We start from the raw sequence: 13,608 nt of genomic DNA on the forward strand, positions 1-13,608 counted from the left end.
TGCTCCCCGCTGCAGGTTCTAATTTCCAATCCCCCCCCCAAAAAGGAAAAATAGCAGCCAAGATCTCTCAGCACCACAGTACCATGTTACAAGAGCTAATGTAACATAGCTCTTGGTGCAAGGTAAGCATAATTAGCCCCATTTTACAGACAAGAAAACTGTGTTACACAGCTAGTAAGCAGCAGAGACTGCACTTGGACCCAAGCCCGTCTGATGTCAAAACCTACATCTATATGTAAATCTCCTCATGATCTGATGATGAAATGAATGCTATGGAGGTTTTCCCAGAATGGAGAGAACTGGTAGCTGCCCTTCCCTCAGTGTTCTGTCTAATCCTGACAGCAGCGTGTCAAGGTAGCCTGTATTCTCCCCATTTTACAGATGGGGAAAACTGAGGCCCGGCAAGCCTAACAGATGGTTTGAAATCAGCACAGCAAAGATGTTTAAGCCCAGTATTTCTGTGTTCAGAGCTCTGACTTTTCAAACCGCTCCCCCCCCCAAAAAAATGGGGGCTGTTGCCCAGTGGGAAAGCTAAGCCTGATTTCCTACACAGCACTCTACCTTTCTAGCCAGTGTGTCCCTCAGGCTTGGGGATAAGTGAGACCAATGCCCCGCCCCAATCCCTCTCCTTGCCTCAGCTCTGCATGCAGTACTGGCCTGAGAAGACATCAGGGTGCTACGGGCCTATCCAGGTGGAGTTCGTCTCGGCAGACATCGATGAAGACGTCATCCACAGGATATTCCGCATCTGTAACATGGCTCGGGTGAGTGTCCAGCCGCTGCTGCGTCCTGGGCTCCTCCTTCCGAACAGATGGATGCTGCTGGGGAGGACCCTGCCGGAGTCGGTGCTGGGCTCTCCTGATTCGCCCGTCCTCGGGGAAGTGATGCCTCTGCCAGTTCTGGCTCCACACACAGCCGCACTGGGGGCACCCAGCCAGCCATCTGCCTGTTCCCTGACACGCTGGCTGCTGTGTAGACAAAACTCAGAGCACGGCACTTCCCTGCCGTGTCACACAGTATGGGCATGAGTTGATGCACCCTTTGAGTGGGTCCAGTAAGCTTTGGGCTAGCTGGGAAGTAAGTTGGGAAACAAGTTTCTTTCATGAGGAATTCACTGCTGGGTGAAGGAGTTATTGGGCGGGAGGGAAGAGATGAGGGGCCAACTAAATGGAGACTGACTAAAGCGACCATGGTCTTTCCTGGAGGCTCAGGGTGAAGATAATTCAGTTCCTGTCCTCTCAGAATTCACTCACGGGAAAGCAAACTGTGTTTTGGCACATGAACAGCAAGGAGAGAGAAGAGTCCCGCCCACTATTCAGGGAGGCTTTCCTAGAAAAAGGGACACCTGAGTTGGGTTTTGAAGACTGCATAGAAGTTTTTCAGGTAGAAGAGGGACCCAGGGCAGTCGGAACAGGAGAATCAGCTCACAGAAGCGGGCGTGGGGATGGCGTGTGACTCTCACCATGAGGACGTTACGGCTTAGACCCCATTTATTCCATCTGCCACTGTGGTGCTGCACCCCCAGCAGACCACCCCTGACAGCCTCTCTGTCCTCAGCCCCAGGACGGGTACCGTATAGTCCAGCACCTCCAGTACATCGGCTGGCCCGCCTACCGGGACACGCCCCCCTCCAAGCGCTCTCTGCTCAAGGTGGTCCGGCGGCTGGAGAAGTGGCAGGAGCAGTGCGACGGGCGGGAGGGGCGCGCTGTGGTCCACTGCCTGTGAGTATGGCGGGGAGGGCCGCCGGGGCAAGGGGGCGGGGGGCAACAGGGCATCCTTGGTGCCGCTGGCCGCAAATACTGTCTTAGGAGTCCGGGCCATACCACACACCCTGTGGGCCAACAGGAGTGCATCAAGGCATCACAGTCCTTTCGTGGACTAGGGGTGCAGCCATAAAGCTATCTGTGGGACATCCTATTCACAGGCATTCCCTTTGCTTCTTAGAATTGTGATACGAGGGCCTCATTCTTTACAAAGGAAGTTGAATCAAGATCTTCCGTGTTCCAGAACAGTGTTTCTGGAGCGGGTAGAGTCATTAATAACATCTTAGCCCAGAACTGAGCTCAGTTGTTTCAAAACCAGGAACTCTTTCAAACAGGCAGTGCACATGTGTCAGGAAGACTGGAGCGCTTAAGGGAGAGGTGTGAAGCAGGGGAGGTCCCTGCCCACTCTTGCCCGTGGGATTGTTTCTTAGCCTGCTTTTTTTTTTGCAGGAGTACCTTTTTATTTGTGTCTTCCTTCGCCAAGGTGACCAGCAGTTTGAGCTGTAGGAAGGCACAGGGGTGTTCTCCCATCCACAGGGACCTTGGCATCATCCTTAGAGGGCAGAGATGCTGAAACAGACACCGAAGTACAGGTGCTGGCCAATGAAGGGAGGGCGACTGTCTGCACCTGAAACATCTGGCCGTTGTGTGTCCTGCGGATGAAACATCTGGGAGGTTGACAGTTTCCATCCAGATGTTCTTTAGGCTCAGACCATTACATGAAATCATTAGTTCCTCTTGGCAACACACCCAGGAGTTCCAAGCCTGGCAGATTCCTAGAGAGATTTTCTGTAAAGAGCTGGAGGGGTGTGTCCATGAGGATGACTTACGGGGCCTCAGAGGGAAGGTGCGATGGAGGGATGACCCTGCCGAGAGCCCCGTATCTCTATTTATGCATCCCGAGTTACGCAAGATGTTCTGATTCAGAAAATAGAGATGAGGCATCGCTCTCAGGACGCAGCATCTCACACCCATCCCAGCCCCACCTGAAACCCAGTCTGGCTGACCCGAGGCTCACAGAGCTGTGTCTGGTAGCGTTGTCCTTAGTGGATGGGAAGAACTGGAAGTAAAAGCACACGCAACCTTCCGTTGTCTTCACTGGGTGTGCGGGTGGACCCAGAGCATCCTTTTGGACAAGGAAGCAGGCAGCACATGTCCAGAGACACTCTTATCTGTCTGCCTTGGGGGTTTGGGTCCATGTGCCATGGGTGATGGTCACATGCTCCTGGAACCAAGGAAACATCAAGCTAAGTGAACTTTCCAAGGCTGTCCCCTTCATAATATGAATGAAGAACCTGGCGCTCAGACACAGGAAGTGACATGCCCAAGGTCAAAGCAGGTTCATGGCACAGATGGGACTCAACTATGGCTTGGGCTTTCTACCACCACCTTCCCTTGCATTTGCCAGGGCGGGCAGCCACCCCCCCCCCAACCCCCACTGCTGCAGACATGGCCTTGGGCTCAGCAGGTGCCTGAGGGGTACCCAGGAGTCTGCTCACCTCCTTCCTCTGTGTTTAGGAATGGGGGAGGCCGCAGCGGAACCTTCTGCGCCATCTGCAGTGTGTGTGAGATGATCCAGCAGCAGAACATCATCGACGTGTTCCACATCGTGAAGACCTTACGGAACAACAAGGCTAACATGGTGGAGACCCTGGTGAGTGGCCGAGCCTGTCCTCCGAGAGCCAGGGGCTGCCGGTGGTTCCCTGGACCTGAACCAAAGAGCATCCCGGAGGGAAGACCTTCAGTGGCCGCTGCTCCCTGAGCACCTGCAGTCCCGCCCTCTGCACCCACGTGACCTGCTTCCCTCCCCTCCAGCCTCACCAGCCTCTCTCCTGCAGAGCAATCCAAATAGTCCTCTTGGCGCACACTGCTCTGTGTTACTTTCTTTCCACTCCAGAGGGAAGTGTCACTAACTCTGGTTTAGGGGACAGGATGATGGGTTAGTAGAACGTGAATTACTGAGTTGACCAGAACATCCATTCAGCTTTTTCCATAAGATATTGCCCAAATGTTCATTCCAGTTTTTCTGTGCTATGTTTTTGATTCAGGCCTAAACCTATTCTTGGATTTCCCTGATGGCTCAGGTGGTAAAAAGAAGCTGCCTGCAATGCAGGAGACATGGGTTCGATCCCTGAGTCGGGAAGATCCTCTGAAGGAGGAAATGGCAACCCACTCCAGTATTCTTGCCTAGGAAATCCTGCAGACAGTGGAGCCTGGCAGGCTATAGTCCATGGGGTTGCAAAGAGTCAGACACAACTGAGCAACTAACACTTAACTTTACTTAAACCTATTCTCATTAATTTATGCTAATAATTACCATATAAAGCATCAAGCTAGGATATTCTAAAGAAAAGGACAGGAAGAAACTTGGTGGCAGAGTTCTGAAGGTTAAGACCTGGTGCAGAGATAGAGACGTGCCATACACTGAGAGCTTTAACATGAGTCTTGACATCTGTGACAAGTGTGGTCTTACGGAGAGTGAGGGCCTGCTCCACGGCTGGTCCACAGACCAGCAGAAGCGTCCTGGGTGAGCTTGGCAGAAATGTAGGCCCTCGAGCCCTACTCCAGATTGACTGAATCTGAATCTGCGTGGACATTTTGACTCGACTGTTAGTCCAGACATAGGTAACATTCTCGCCACACTGAACTAAATGCACTTTCCATCCCTCGCTCATCATCTCTTCTCCTTCTCTGCCTCTCCCCCTCCTCAGGACCAGTATAAATTTGTATACGAGGTGGCGCTGGAATATTTAAGTTCCTTCTAGCCCGACGGCTCGGGGAACCTGCCAGAGTCCAGAGGTTGCTGCGGCCAAGCCCCCTTTCTGTGAACGGCAGCAACTGGGCTCAGGGGCAGCACCCTGCCTGACTCCAAGGAGAAGACTGGCGACCTTGTGGTCCACGGCGGGCTGGCACCTTCCCAGGGTCTCTGGGTGCCGTGGAGGCGGTTACCCCGACAGGCCCCGGCGTCTTTTGCAGAAGTGCACCCAGAGCAAGGCCCGGACTTTTCAGCGCCCAGACCTCTTGCTTTTGCTCTTTCCAGTCTGTGACTCTCACGGCAAGCCGGCTGTGCAGGTGCAGGGGGATGTGACTGGGCTCGTGGGGTCACTGCGCTGCTGCCCCCATCATCTTCTCCCGGGACCCCTGGCATCAGACACCCGCCGGTCTAGATCACTGGGACCTCGGGATGCTCCCGAGTGCACAGCAGAGGCCCCCACCCTCCCGCCTCACCTGCATGGGGCTTAGCCCAGCGCCATTCTGTACCCCTCCCCCAGCCCGGGGCCTTGACCTTCTGCCACTCACCGGCCAGTCCGCGGCTGTCCGGGATCCAGGTTTTCTTGGCTTGTTTGTGCTCGGTGGGGCAGGGTGGGACTGCAGGGAGCCTGGCTGCCTTCCTCTGGACTGCCTCCCGGGGCAGGGCTCCGGCTGGCCCTGTGTGTCCTGGGCGGTGACTCCTCGGGGAGGGATGGAGAAGACTGATGATTTTCCAAAGTGTATGTGAAAAGAAACTTTCTTTTGGAGGGTGTAAAGTCTTATTCTCTGATGTCAAAAACTGGTGGGGAGGGAAGTTCGGTTGTGTAGCTGTAAGACCAATCTCCTGGGCCTGTTATCTCCCTAGCAAGGTCCCCAAGAGGTCCCCCCACCCAGGGGCAGCACAGCGGCAGAGCAAGGGGAGTTTCATTTGGGGCTGACAGAGGGGCATACCCCAGAGCTCTGAATTTGAATGCCTGCCTAGAGCAACCCAGCTGCCATCTCAGAAAAGGTCACTGTGGACCCAATGATACTCCAGTTTAAAACAGAGCTCGGGGATCAGGCCTGGGGATCTTGCCCAAAGTGTGGGTCAGTCAATGACAGGGAGCCGACTTTGACTAAGCATCTACTATATATCAGACTTGGCACATTCTTGGACCCCACCCCCACCCCACCCTGGGAGTCTGTTCACCTGTGATCACCCTGATTTTACAACTGAAGACACTGAGGCATCTTCCCCAGGTTTCCAAAAGACAGATCATAGGGTGAGACCTGTACTGTCATCCTTTCATAGCCAAGCAATTATTTTATGGAGGGAAAATAAGGCCAGAAACTTCTGATCAGCAAACTCCACAAATGGCAATCTAGTTTTTTCTGATGCCCGTGTTTCTGGGAAGCTCAGAGTTTCAAATGTATTTTAGTAACTCATTCCCGGCTCCCCAAGAGAGCTAGTCCCATCTCATACCCTGGCCAGTGAAAACCGCTCCCTGGGCCCTCAGACTGTGAGGTCTGTGAGCCAGGGACACTGTCTACCTGGGTCTCTAGCTGGTGCTCTGGTACAGTACCTGGCAGCCCGGGGTGGCCTGGGATCCAGGACGTGCCGTCCTGGAAGCTGGTCTGGCCCCAGACAGGGCATGAGGAGCACAGGTTTCCCTCAGAGCTTACTGTATTCTGGGGAAATTGAACCTAAATACAACATCAAGGGTTATTCGAGCCTCACAGCAGGGCTTGTTAGAGGAGGTGACTTCCCTTCCACCACCGGGGAGAACAACCAAGAGAAGGAAATTCAGGCCAAAAGAACACGTGCAAAGACACAGAGGTGTGCAGAATCCTTGGGAGTGGGCAAGAGGGCGGGAGGCAAGCCCAGTTGGAGCAGAGCCTGGCAGCGCTGAGCCTGGCAGCGCTGAGCTAGGAGACAAGCCAGGGGGGAGGGAGCGGCGAGCCCCACCCGCAGGGCAGACTTGGCACCTGTGGGCAGCAGGGCCCAGGAGCTCTGAGCAGTGCGCTCAGCTCGGTGGTGAGGAGGCCCCCTCTGGGGCCAGTGGGGCTGCCTCTCTTCCTTTCATCAGACACTGTGAACACATTCCCTTAAGCGTACACTTTTTAATATCATATCTATTTGTCTGTCTGCTCATCGTTTGTTGCTGGAACAAAATACACAGTACTTTCAGAGGCCCAGCTTCTGTGAAGAAATCAGGATCTCTGCTACGTCACAGAGCAGGGGACCAAGCCAGACCCCGGGGCCCGAGGACGGGACACGGCAGGAGCTCACAGAAGCTGCTCCTGTCGGCACGGGCTCCGGGACTGTCTTGAAGCCCAGGGACCCCCGACTCAATCAGGAAAGCAGCCCTGCCCCAAGCCTGCTCTTCCCTTTCATGGCTGTGCCCTGGCCCCAGGCCCCCACCCCACTGGGCCTGCCGGCCCACCGGTTCCAGCCTGCTGCTCTAGCCAGCCCTCCCCAGCCTTCCAGAAGCCTGTAGCACAGGAAGTCAGCCTGCTCCATACTTCTCCCTCAGATCCGGGGCTCATCTGTGCAAAACAGGAGCCGGGGAGGGGGCTGGTCTCCAATACAAATAAGCCCTAGGATTTATTCTGCTCAGGAGGGGGTGAAATTGCTGGCAGATGAAATGACTGTGGCTTCTATCATTTCAAATGGTAGGAATTTAGAATGTGACTTCGGGGAGAAGGAAACTTGTGAAAAGCACAAAGCCTCGTGGTTCTCACCTCCTCGATGTGGACCCTGTTTGGAGATGGAAGGAATTAACGAGAAGCCAGGAACTGTCCCACCTGCATGCATGTCTGGCCTACACATCTTCAAGTTGTATCCTAGCTGTAACCTAACTCGTTGTCCTGTCCTCCTTTCTGGTGTGAAGGTCCTGGGGCCAGGGGCCCTGAGCCTCCAGACGGTCACAGCATGCCTCCCTTTGTGGGAATGGGAGGCATCATCTTGCTTTTCCATCTTCTCTTTGGATGGAGCCCAAGTCACGGCCTGCCTGCCGGGTATCACCCATCTTGTGCAACCAGAAGACCCTGTGCTGGAGACTAATGTGAGCTCACCCAGTTCTCCCAACACCCCTAAGACGTGCTTTCAACTGTCCCCATTTTACAGATGAGGAGACTGAGGGGAGAAATCACTTACCGCCCCCCTCCCCGCCAAGCATTACACCACAGCTAGTAAAGGAGGGAGCCAGGATTTAAATTGGTTCTTTTAACTTCAAAGACAGTCTCTTTCCACTATTGTGTCTCAGATTTTCCCATGACAGGGTGCAGGGGGCGGGGGTGGGAGGGACCCTTAAGAGCCAAGACTGGAGTGAAGAAGGCCCAGTAGATCTCGCAAAACCCAAAGCAGACAACAGTCAGCTCAAAACTCCTTCAGTTTCATGTTTAACAATTCACGTAGTATTTGCATTCTTCGCTAATTTAGCCTGATTTGACAAGAGTATATCAATATTTTTTTAACCACATGTGCCTGATCCCTCGTGTGGCTTTGCCCCCCTCCGCTCACTACGATGGCCCTAGGGAGTGACCGCCCACTCTGAGAGGCACAGTGCCTGGCCATGCTGCTCCCTCCTAAAGCCGATGCCAGACTCAAGCTCAAGTCCAGCTCACCTACCCCCTGGCTCACCACCTGCCCCTGGTGTGGGGATTCCCTGACCTCACTGTTCATGGGCTGATCTCAAGTCTCCTTCAGTTGCATACTAGAAAAAAGAAACCTTTGACATCTACTGTAATTACACAGACATGCCCATCTGGAATGGCAAAGGCTGAGCCCATAAAGCCCTAAAGGGAAAGGAGAAGATGACACTGTCCTTCTCAGCAGACTCCTGAATCCTGGGGCCTCTAGAAGGTGGTGCCCTCTGTCCACATGGAGTCACGTGATTGCTAATCTGGCCCAACCTGAGGACACACTTCAGACGAGGGGCAGGAAGCCTCCCTGTCTGCAGACTCACTGGGATGTCATACAGGGCGCTGGAGGGGGTGCCACCAGGAAGCGCAGTTTACTATGGCACAGTCTCTCCCTTGGTGAGACGTGGGGTTATGGTAGAAAGGGCTCAGTCTTCAGTTCTAATCTAGCCCAGTCATTTCCTGGCTTTAGGATGTTGAACCAACTAATCAGTGGGAAAAGATGTGGAAAGAGAAGCCTTGGACTGGCAGAAGTAGGCAGATTTGGGGATCTTTGGGTAGGAAACCAGGAAGGCAAAGCCAAGACATTAGGACCCAACGGGAATCCTCAGAACCAAGAATGCATAGGGTCTACTGGGCAAAGTGGTCACCTCTGTGACGCAGTAGAACAGGGAATAGGGAGGGACTGGGCAGAACCACTTGGAACAAGGATGTTGCTTTAGAACAAGTCTCTCTCTGGGAGAAAAGATGATTAATTCTCCCTGTGACTTATCAGTTGTGTTCATTCATCACTGTGTCCCCGCTGTAAGCTAGCTCTTTGGTGTGTGTCCTTGCCGTGATCCACATTTCCTCGAGACAGTGTGAATACCTGTTGTGTGCAGAGGGGTCAGTCTAGCAAGGATGCTGCAGAGAGAAGTGAGGCACAGGGAGGAGCAAACAGGAGCATATCAGGTCATCTTTGCAGGAATAACTGCCCAGCCCAGATCCAGTGACACGGAAGGAGATGGTAGTTCCCCTGAACCTCATTGCCTTAGAACAGGATGAAGAAAACCACCTTCCTTTAGCCTGCATCTGGCCTCTCCTGGGGCATCAGCAGCAAGCTGAGTCAGGAGTAATGCCCTGGAAAACACAGGAGAGCCCAAGGGTAAGATGAGCTCACTGCTAATCCTGAACCATAATGCCAACACACTGTGCTGGGCCAAGATCCCTGGGGATGGATGGCCAACCGAAGCTGCGGGGAGGAAGATGAGATGTGAGTCTCATGGATGGCCCTGACTTGCCTTCCCCCCCATCATCTAACTAGTCTGAGCTCCTTCTCAGCCAGTGATGCCAGCTCCAAATCACAGCCAGATATGACAGGGAAGTGAGCAATGTGAATCCAGCTGGAGGGAACCAGCTGAGATTCAGCCTTGTTTCTGGGTCCCCATGCAAGGGTTCCATGTTGGAGTTGTCCACAGAGACATGCCTCACGGTGATAAAATGCAAGCCTTGGCTTCATCTAGCCAGGATCTGCCTTTGAGAAACAGCAAGGAGAGACATCAGTGGCAGAGAGCAGAGGGGGCTCCAGTGTCTCAGAACCGTGGATATGATCCTCAGAAGCACAAAGAGATGTCTAAGCCATATTTGTGCACATGCGTGCACTCTTCTGGTTTCCTGGGGACCAAAGGTAGGTTTTCGTGTGACTCTGGCTGGTATACGATACTTGCATAGAGACCATCCCTCCCACCTACCTCCAGAAGAGGTGGGAAGGGTCAGAGGGGCCACATGCACCCCCTCAAATCCACCCATGAAAGGTCCCCAAGACACAGATTCAGCGCCCATAATGGGAGACCACAGACTTCGCATCCTAGTTATCGAAGAGATTGGGATAGTCACTGCGGCTGACGCAAAGGTGTAGGACTCAGAATGGGCATCCTATAGGAAAAGGCTGTTGGGGCTGGGTTACCTTGAACTTCCATAGGTGTCTGAGAGCTGTTCTGAGCAGTGGGATTTGGACCCTGGTTCTTGGTAGAAATGCCCAGAGAATGACAGTCTGGGGTGCTTGGAGTGTTGAAAGGATGGTATCGGCATGAAGGCCTGGAGCTCAAGGTAATTAATTTATGGTTCCTTGGTGGGTGGGATGCTTAGAATCAGAGGAGAAAAGGGAATATGAAGCAACCTGTCAAAATTGCAAAACTGAGTTTCTGTACACTTACCTCAGTGCCTTTGCACTTGTGAATATAAACCAGTGGGTCCGCTTTGCGATGGTGCCCCTATCTCTCCTGTGGAAGATTAATGGTGTAAGGTGTTCTTTGGACCAAAGCCTCCAGGGCAGTCTGAAGGCTCAGAGGGACAGAGGGGTGACTTCCCAGGTCAGATCAGACTTCTGACAGGTCAAGCAGAATACCAGTGCCCACACCCTCCACAGGCCTTCAGATAAATTCTCATCGTCATCCCCATGAGCGGAACCGGGACCAGTGGGTGAAACTTCATAGCTCTAAGAGAGGACTTGCTACCTGCCAGAGAAGCTGAGCTGCCCCATCTTAGCAGCTGTCCAGCAAAAGCCAGACGTCCTTTTAAAGGGAAGAAGGAGCTTTGCTGAGATGGCCTTTAGGTTTCTTCCCCCCAAATGAGTGAGATGCTAGGGCCTTGCTGGAACGCCTTCCTTCCTGCAGAGCACAAAGCCAAACGTTGTGCTTGCTTGTGTGAGCTAAAGCCCCCAGTCCCCTGCTGCCCCCCACACCGCACGGGCCGAGAGCCTCTCTGGCCACACATCCAGGCTGGGTATGACCAAAGAGAGTCTACCCAGAGAGAGCAGCTGCTGTGCCACACAGCCCATGCCCACCAAGATCTCTGATGAGACCAGTCACAGTGTAGGCCCACTGGCCCACAGGGCCATCACTGACAGCAGAATCAGTAAAGGTCCGAGCAGGACCCAGAGCAGGGCTTTGCGTACCATACACCTTAACTCCAGAGGTGACGTCTACACCCCTCCCCATACCTGAGACCTACTAGAGCAGACTGCAAAAGCAAAAGCACAGTGGCTCATCCCCAGTACATCCATTTCATTGCCAGACAGACCCTGAACTAGCCCAGGCTAACCCACACTGGCGATCAGACTTGAAAGCACTTCCTACCTTCCCTTCCACCCTACATCTCACCAGCCAATGAAAGGCAGAGAGTCAGGGCATCTGCATTGCCTTGGCTACTGGACACCATCATAGCCCTAGAAGGGCCATCACGGGGTTCCCATCAACTCCAGGGAGACTGACGTTTCCATGTCCACCGGGCACGTGATACTGCATGAGACCAAAGTCTCCACACGGTCGGCAGCCTCCTCCATGAGTCCCAGCGGCCTGCACTTGTACAGTTTGGGTGTTTGATAGATAAAGCACGTGTGAGAAGAGAAAACAAAATAAATCAACTTAAAAAAAAAAAAGCCAGCACTGTACTGTCAATGTTTTTTTTTTTTTTCCTTTCCAATTCTAGCTTAAAAAAGCAGAAGGTAAATAATGTCAGGTCAATGAATATCAGATATATTTTTTGACTATACATTACAGTGAAGTGTAATCTTTTTACACCTGCAAGTCCATCTTATTTATTCTTGTAAATGTTCCCTGATGATGTTTGTAATATGGCTGTGTTGAAAATCTATACAATAAAGCTGTGACCCTGAGATTCATGTTTTCCTAACATCTGCGCACTGGTGTCTTCCTGAGGTTGGGTGGGGTAAGGTGGAGACAAGTTGAAGGAGGAGAAGGAAAAAAGCCTATTATGGATTAGATTATTTTTTCAATTAAAAAAATTCAGGCCACACACACCCTATGAATGTGGGATCTTAGTTCCAAACCAGGGACTGACCCCCATGCCCCCTGCACTGGGAGTGTGGAGTCTTAACCACTGGAACCCCAGGGGGATCCCTGGACTGGATTTCTTCAGGTTCATTTAACTGTCACATCAATGACGCAGGAAATATGTATTATCCCTTACTTTCAGATGAGAATAGTTGAGGTTCATGAGTATTAAGGGATTTTCCATGATTGCATACTGCACCATAAAAGAGTTGGGTCTTAAATAGATTTTCTCAAGTGGAATCCACAGAATGCTGGCATTAGAATCACACTGGAAGTCTGTTCAACAGACAAATGAAGACCACACAGAATCACAATTTCAGGAACTGAGTACTAACAAGCTGCCTGAATGTATCAGCTAGCTATTGCTGTGTGACATACCACCCAAAACTCGGTAACAGTCTTTCATGGTTGTCGACTGCGGTCTGAGCTAGGCTGAGCTCAGCTAATCTCTGCTGGCTCACTCATATGTCAGCCAAGGGCTCTGCTCGGGGCCAGGCTTGCCCAGGCCACCCTGGCTGGTGCATATCTGCTCCTCATGCCTCTCACCCTCCTCCTGGGACCAGCAAGTTAGCCTCAGTGTACGCTTCTCCTGGTGATAGCAGAAGCATGAAAGGGAAAGTCCGCGCACCAACTTGTTCTGAGTCATGTCTGTAACATGCCATTCAACAACACTGGTTGCATGGCATACTCAGAATCAAGAGGCAGGGAAAGATGCCCCACCTCTTAACACAGACCTTACTTCTCAATGTTGCAATAAACGTGGAGATTATGTCCCGACTGTTGGTGCCAGGTGCTTGCTCTACCCCCGTCATCATCTCAGAGTGTGAGCCACAGACCACCCACATCAGTTCCCCTGAGAAGCTTCTGAACAGGCAGAACCTGACTGAGTAGGTCCAGGATGGGCCCCAGGAATCTGCCTGCTTAGCAAGTGCTCCAGGTGATTGGAACGCATGCTGGAGTTGGGCAAGCATCTTCAATATACTCTCAGAAGGAGACAGATGGGGACAAGCCAAATCAGATCCCAAACTAGAGTGTGAGACTGCCGGCCTCCGACACACGTGAGGCAGTGCTCTCTGCTTTCCAGGTGAGCAGAAGGAAGACCTGCAACCAACCTCTTGTTATTGGCTGGTTCCCCAGTTCTTTGCATGTATCCAAACATAGGCACAAGGGGCGCGTGAGCCATAGGGCCAGAGCCCCGGTTCACTTTGTTCTTGCTCAGTCTTAGGGAGCCTGGCAAGAGTTCTCCAATCCAAGGGGCCTCTATGCAGTATCTACCTGGCTAGCCAAGAGCCTGGAGAACATGTGCTTCCCAGCTCAGGTCCTGAGAGGGGAACCCGGGGGCCAGCCAGCTATTAATCCTTGTCCCCTTTGTCCTTGGTCATGCTAACCTCACTTATTCTACCTGCTGTATTTATTTATTCTTTTGTCAGAAAATGTAATAGCTGATACTGGGAAAATTAAATTAGAAGGGGGAAAAAAATTTCACATATCTCCTAGTAAAACTACTGTGAGGCATATCATTTTCCCTCAAAATGGAAATGCCTTTTAAAGAGTTACTATAAAAGTAACATATACTCCCTTGAAAGAATTCAATATCAAGTTGTTTGAGGCATGAGGTAAAAGCTACCACTTCTCAAAGG

The 13,608-nt window shown here is 52.3% G+C and overlaps 1 protein-coding gene across 1 annotated transcript in view; it reads left to right on the plus strand.

Moving 5' to 3' along the window:
• Positions 1–11,807, plus strand: part of LOC120869436 (receptor-type tyrosine-protein phosphatase T) — a 400,388-nt gene extending 388,581 nt beyond the window's left edge. Inside the window, exons 20-23 of the mRNA XM_040248753.1 lie at positions 639–764; positions 1,558–1,721; positions 3,282–3,417; positions 4,475–11,807. Coding sequence (XP_040104687.1) covers positions 639–764; positions 1,558–1,721; positions 3,282–3,417; positions 4,475–4,528 — 480 coding nt within the window. The 3' untranslated portion in view covers positions 4,529–11,807. The remainder of the gene's footprint in view (positions 1–638; positions 765–1,557; positions 1,722–3,281; positions 3,418–4,474) is intronic.
• The last annotated feature ends 1,801 nt before the right edge of the window (positions 11,808–13,608 follow it).

The sequence above is a fragment of the Oryx dammah genome, unplaced genomic scaffold (genome assembly GCF_014754425.2).
Source record: "Oryx dammah isolate SB20612 unplaced genomic scaffold, SCBI_Odam_1.1 HiC_scaffold_10, whole genome shotgun sequence".
NCBI lineage: Eukaryota > Metazoa > Chordata > Mammalia > Artiodactyla > Bovidae > Oryx > Oryx dammah.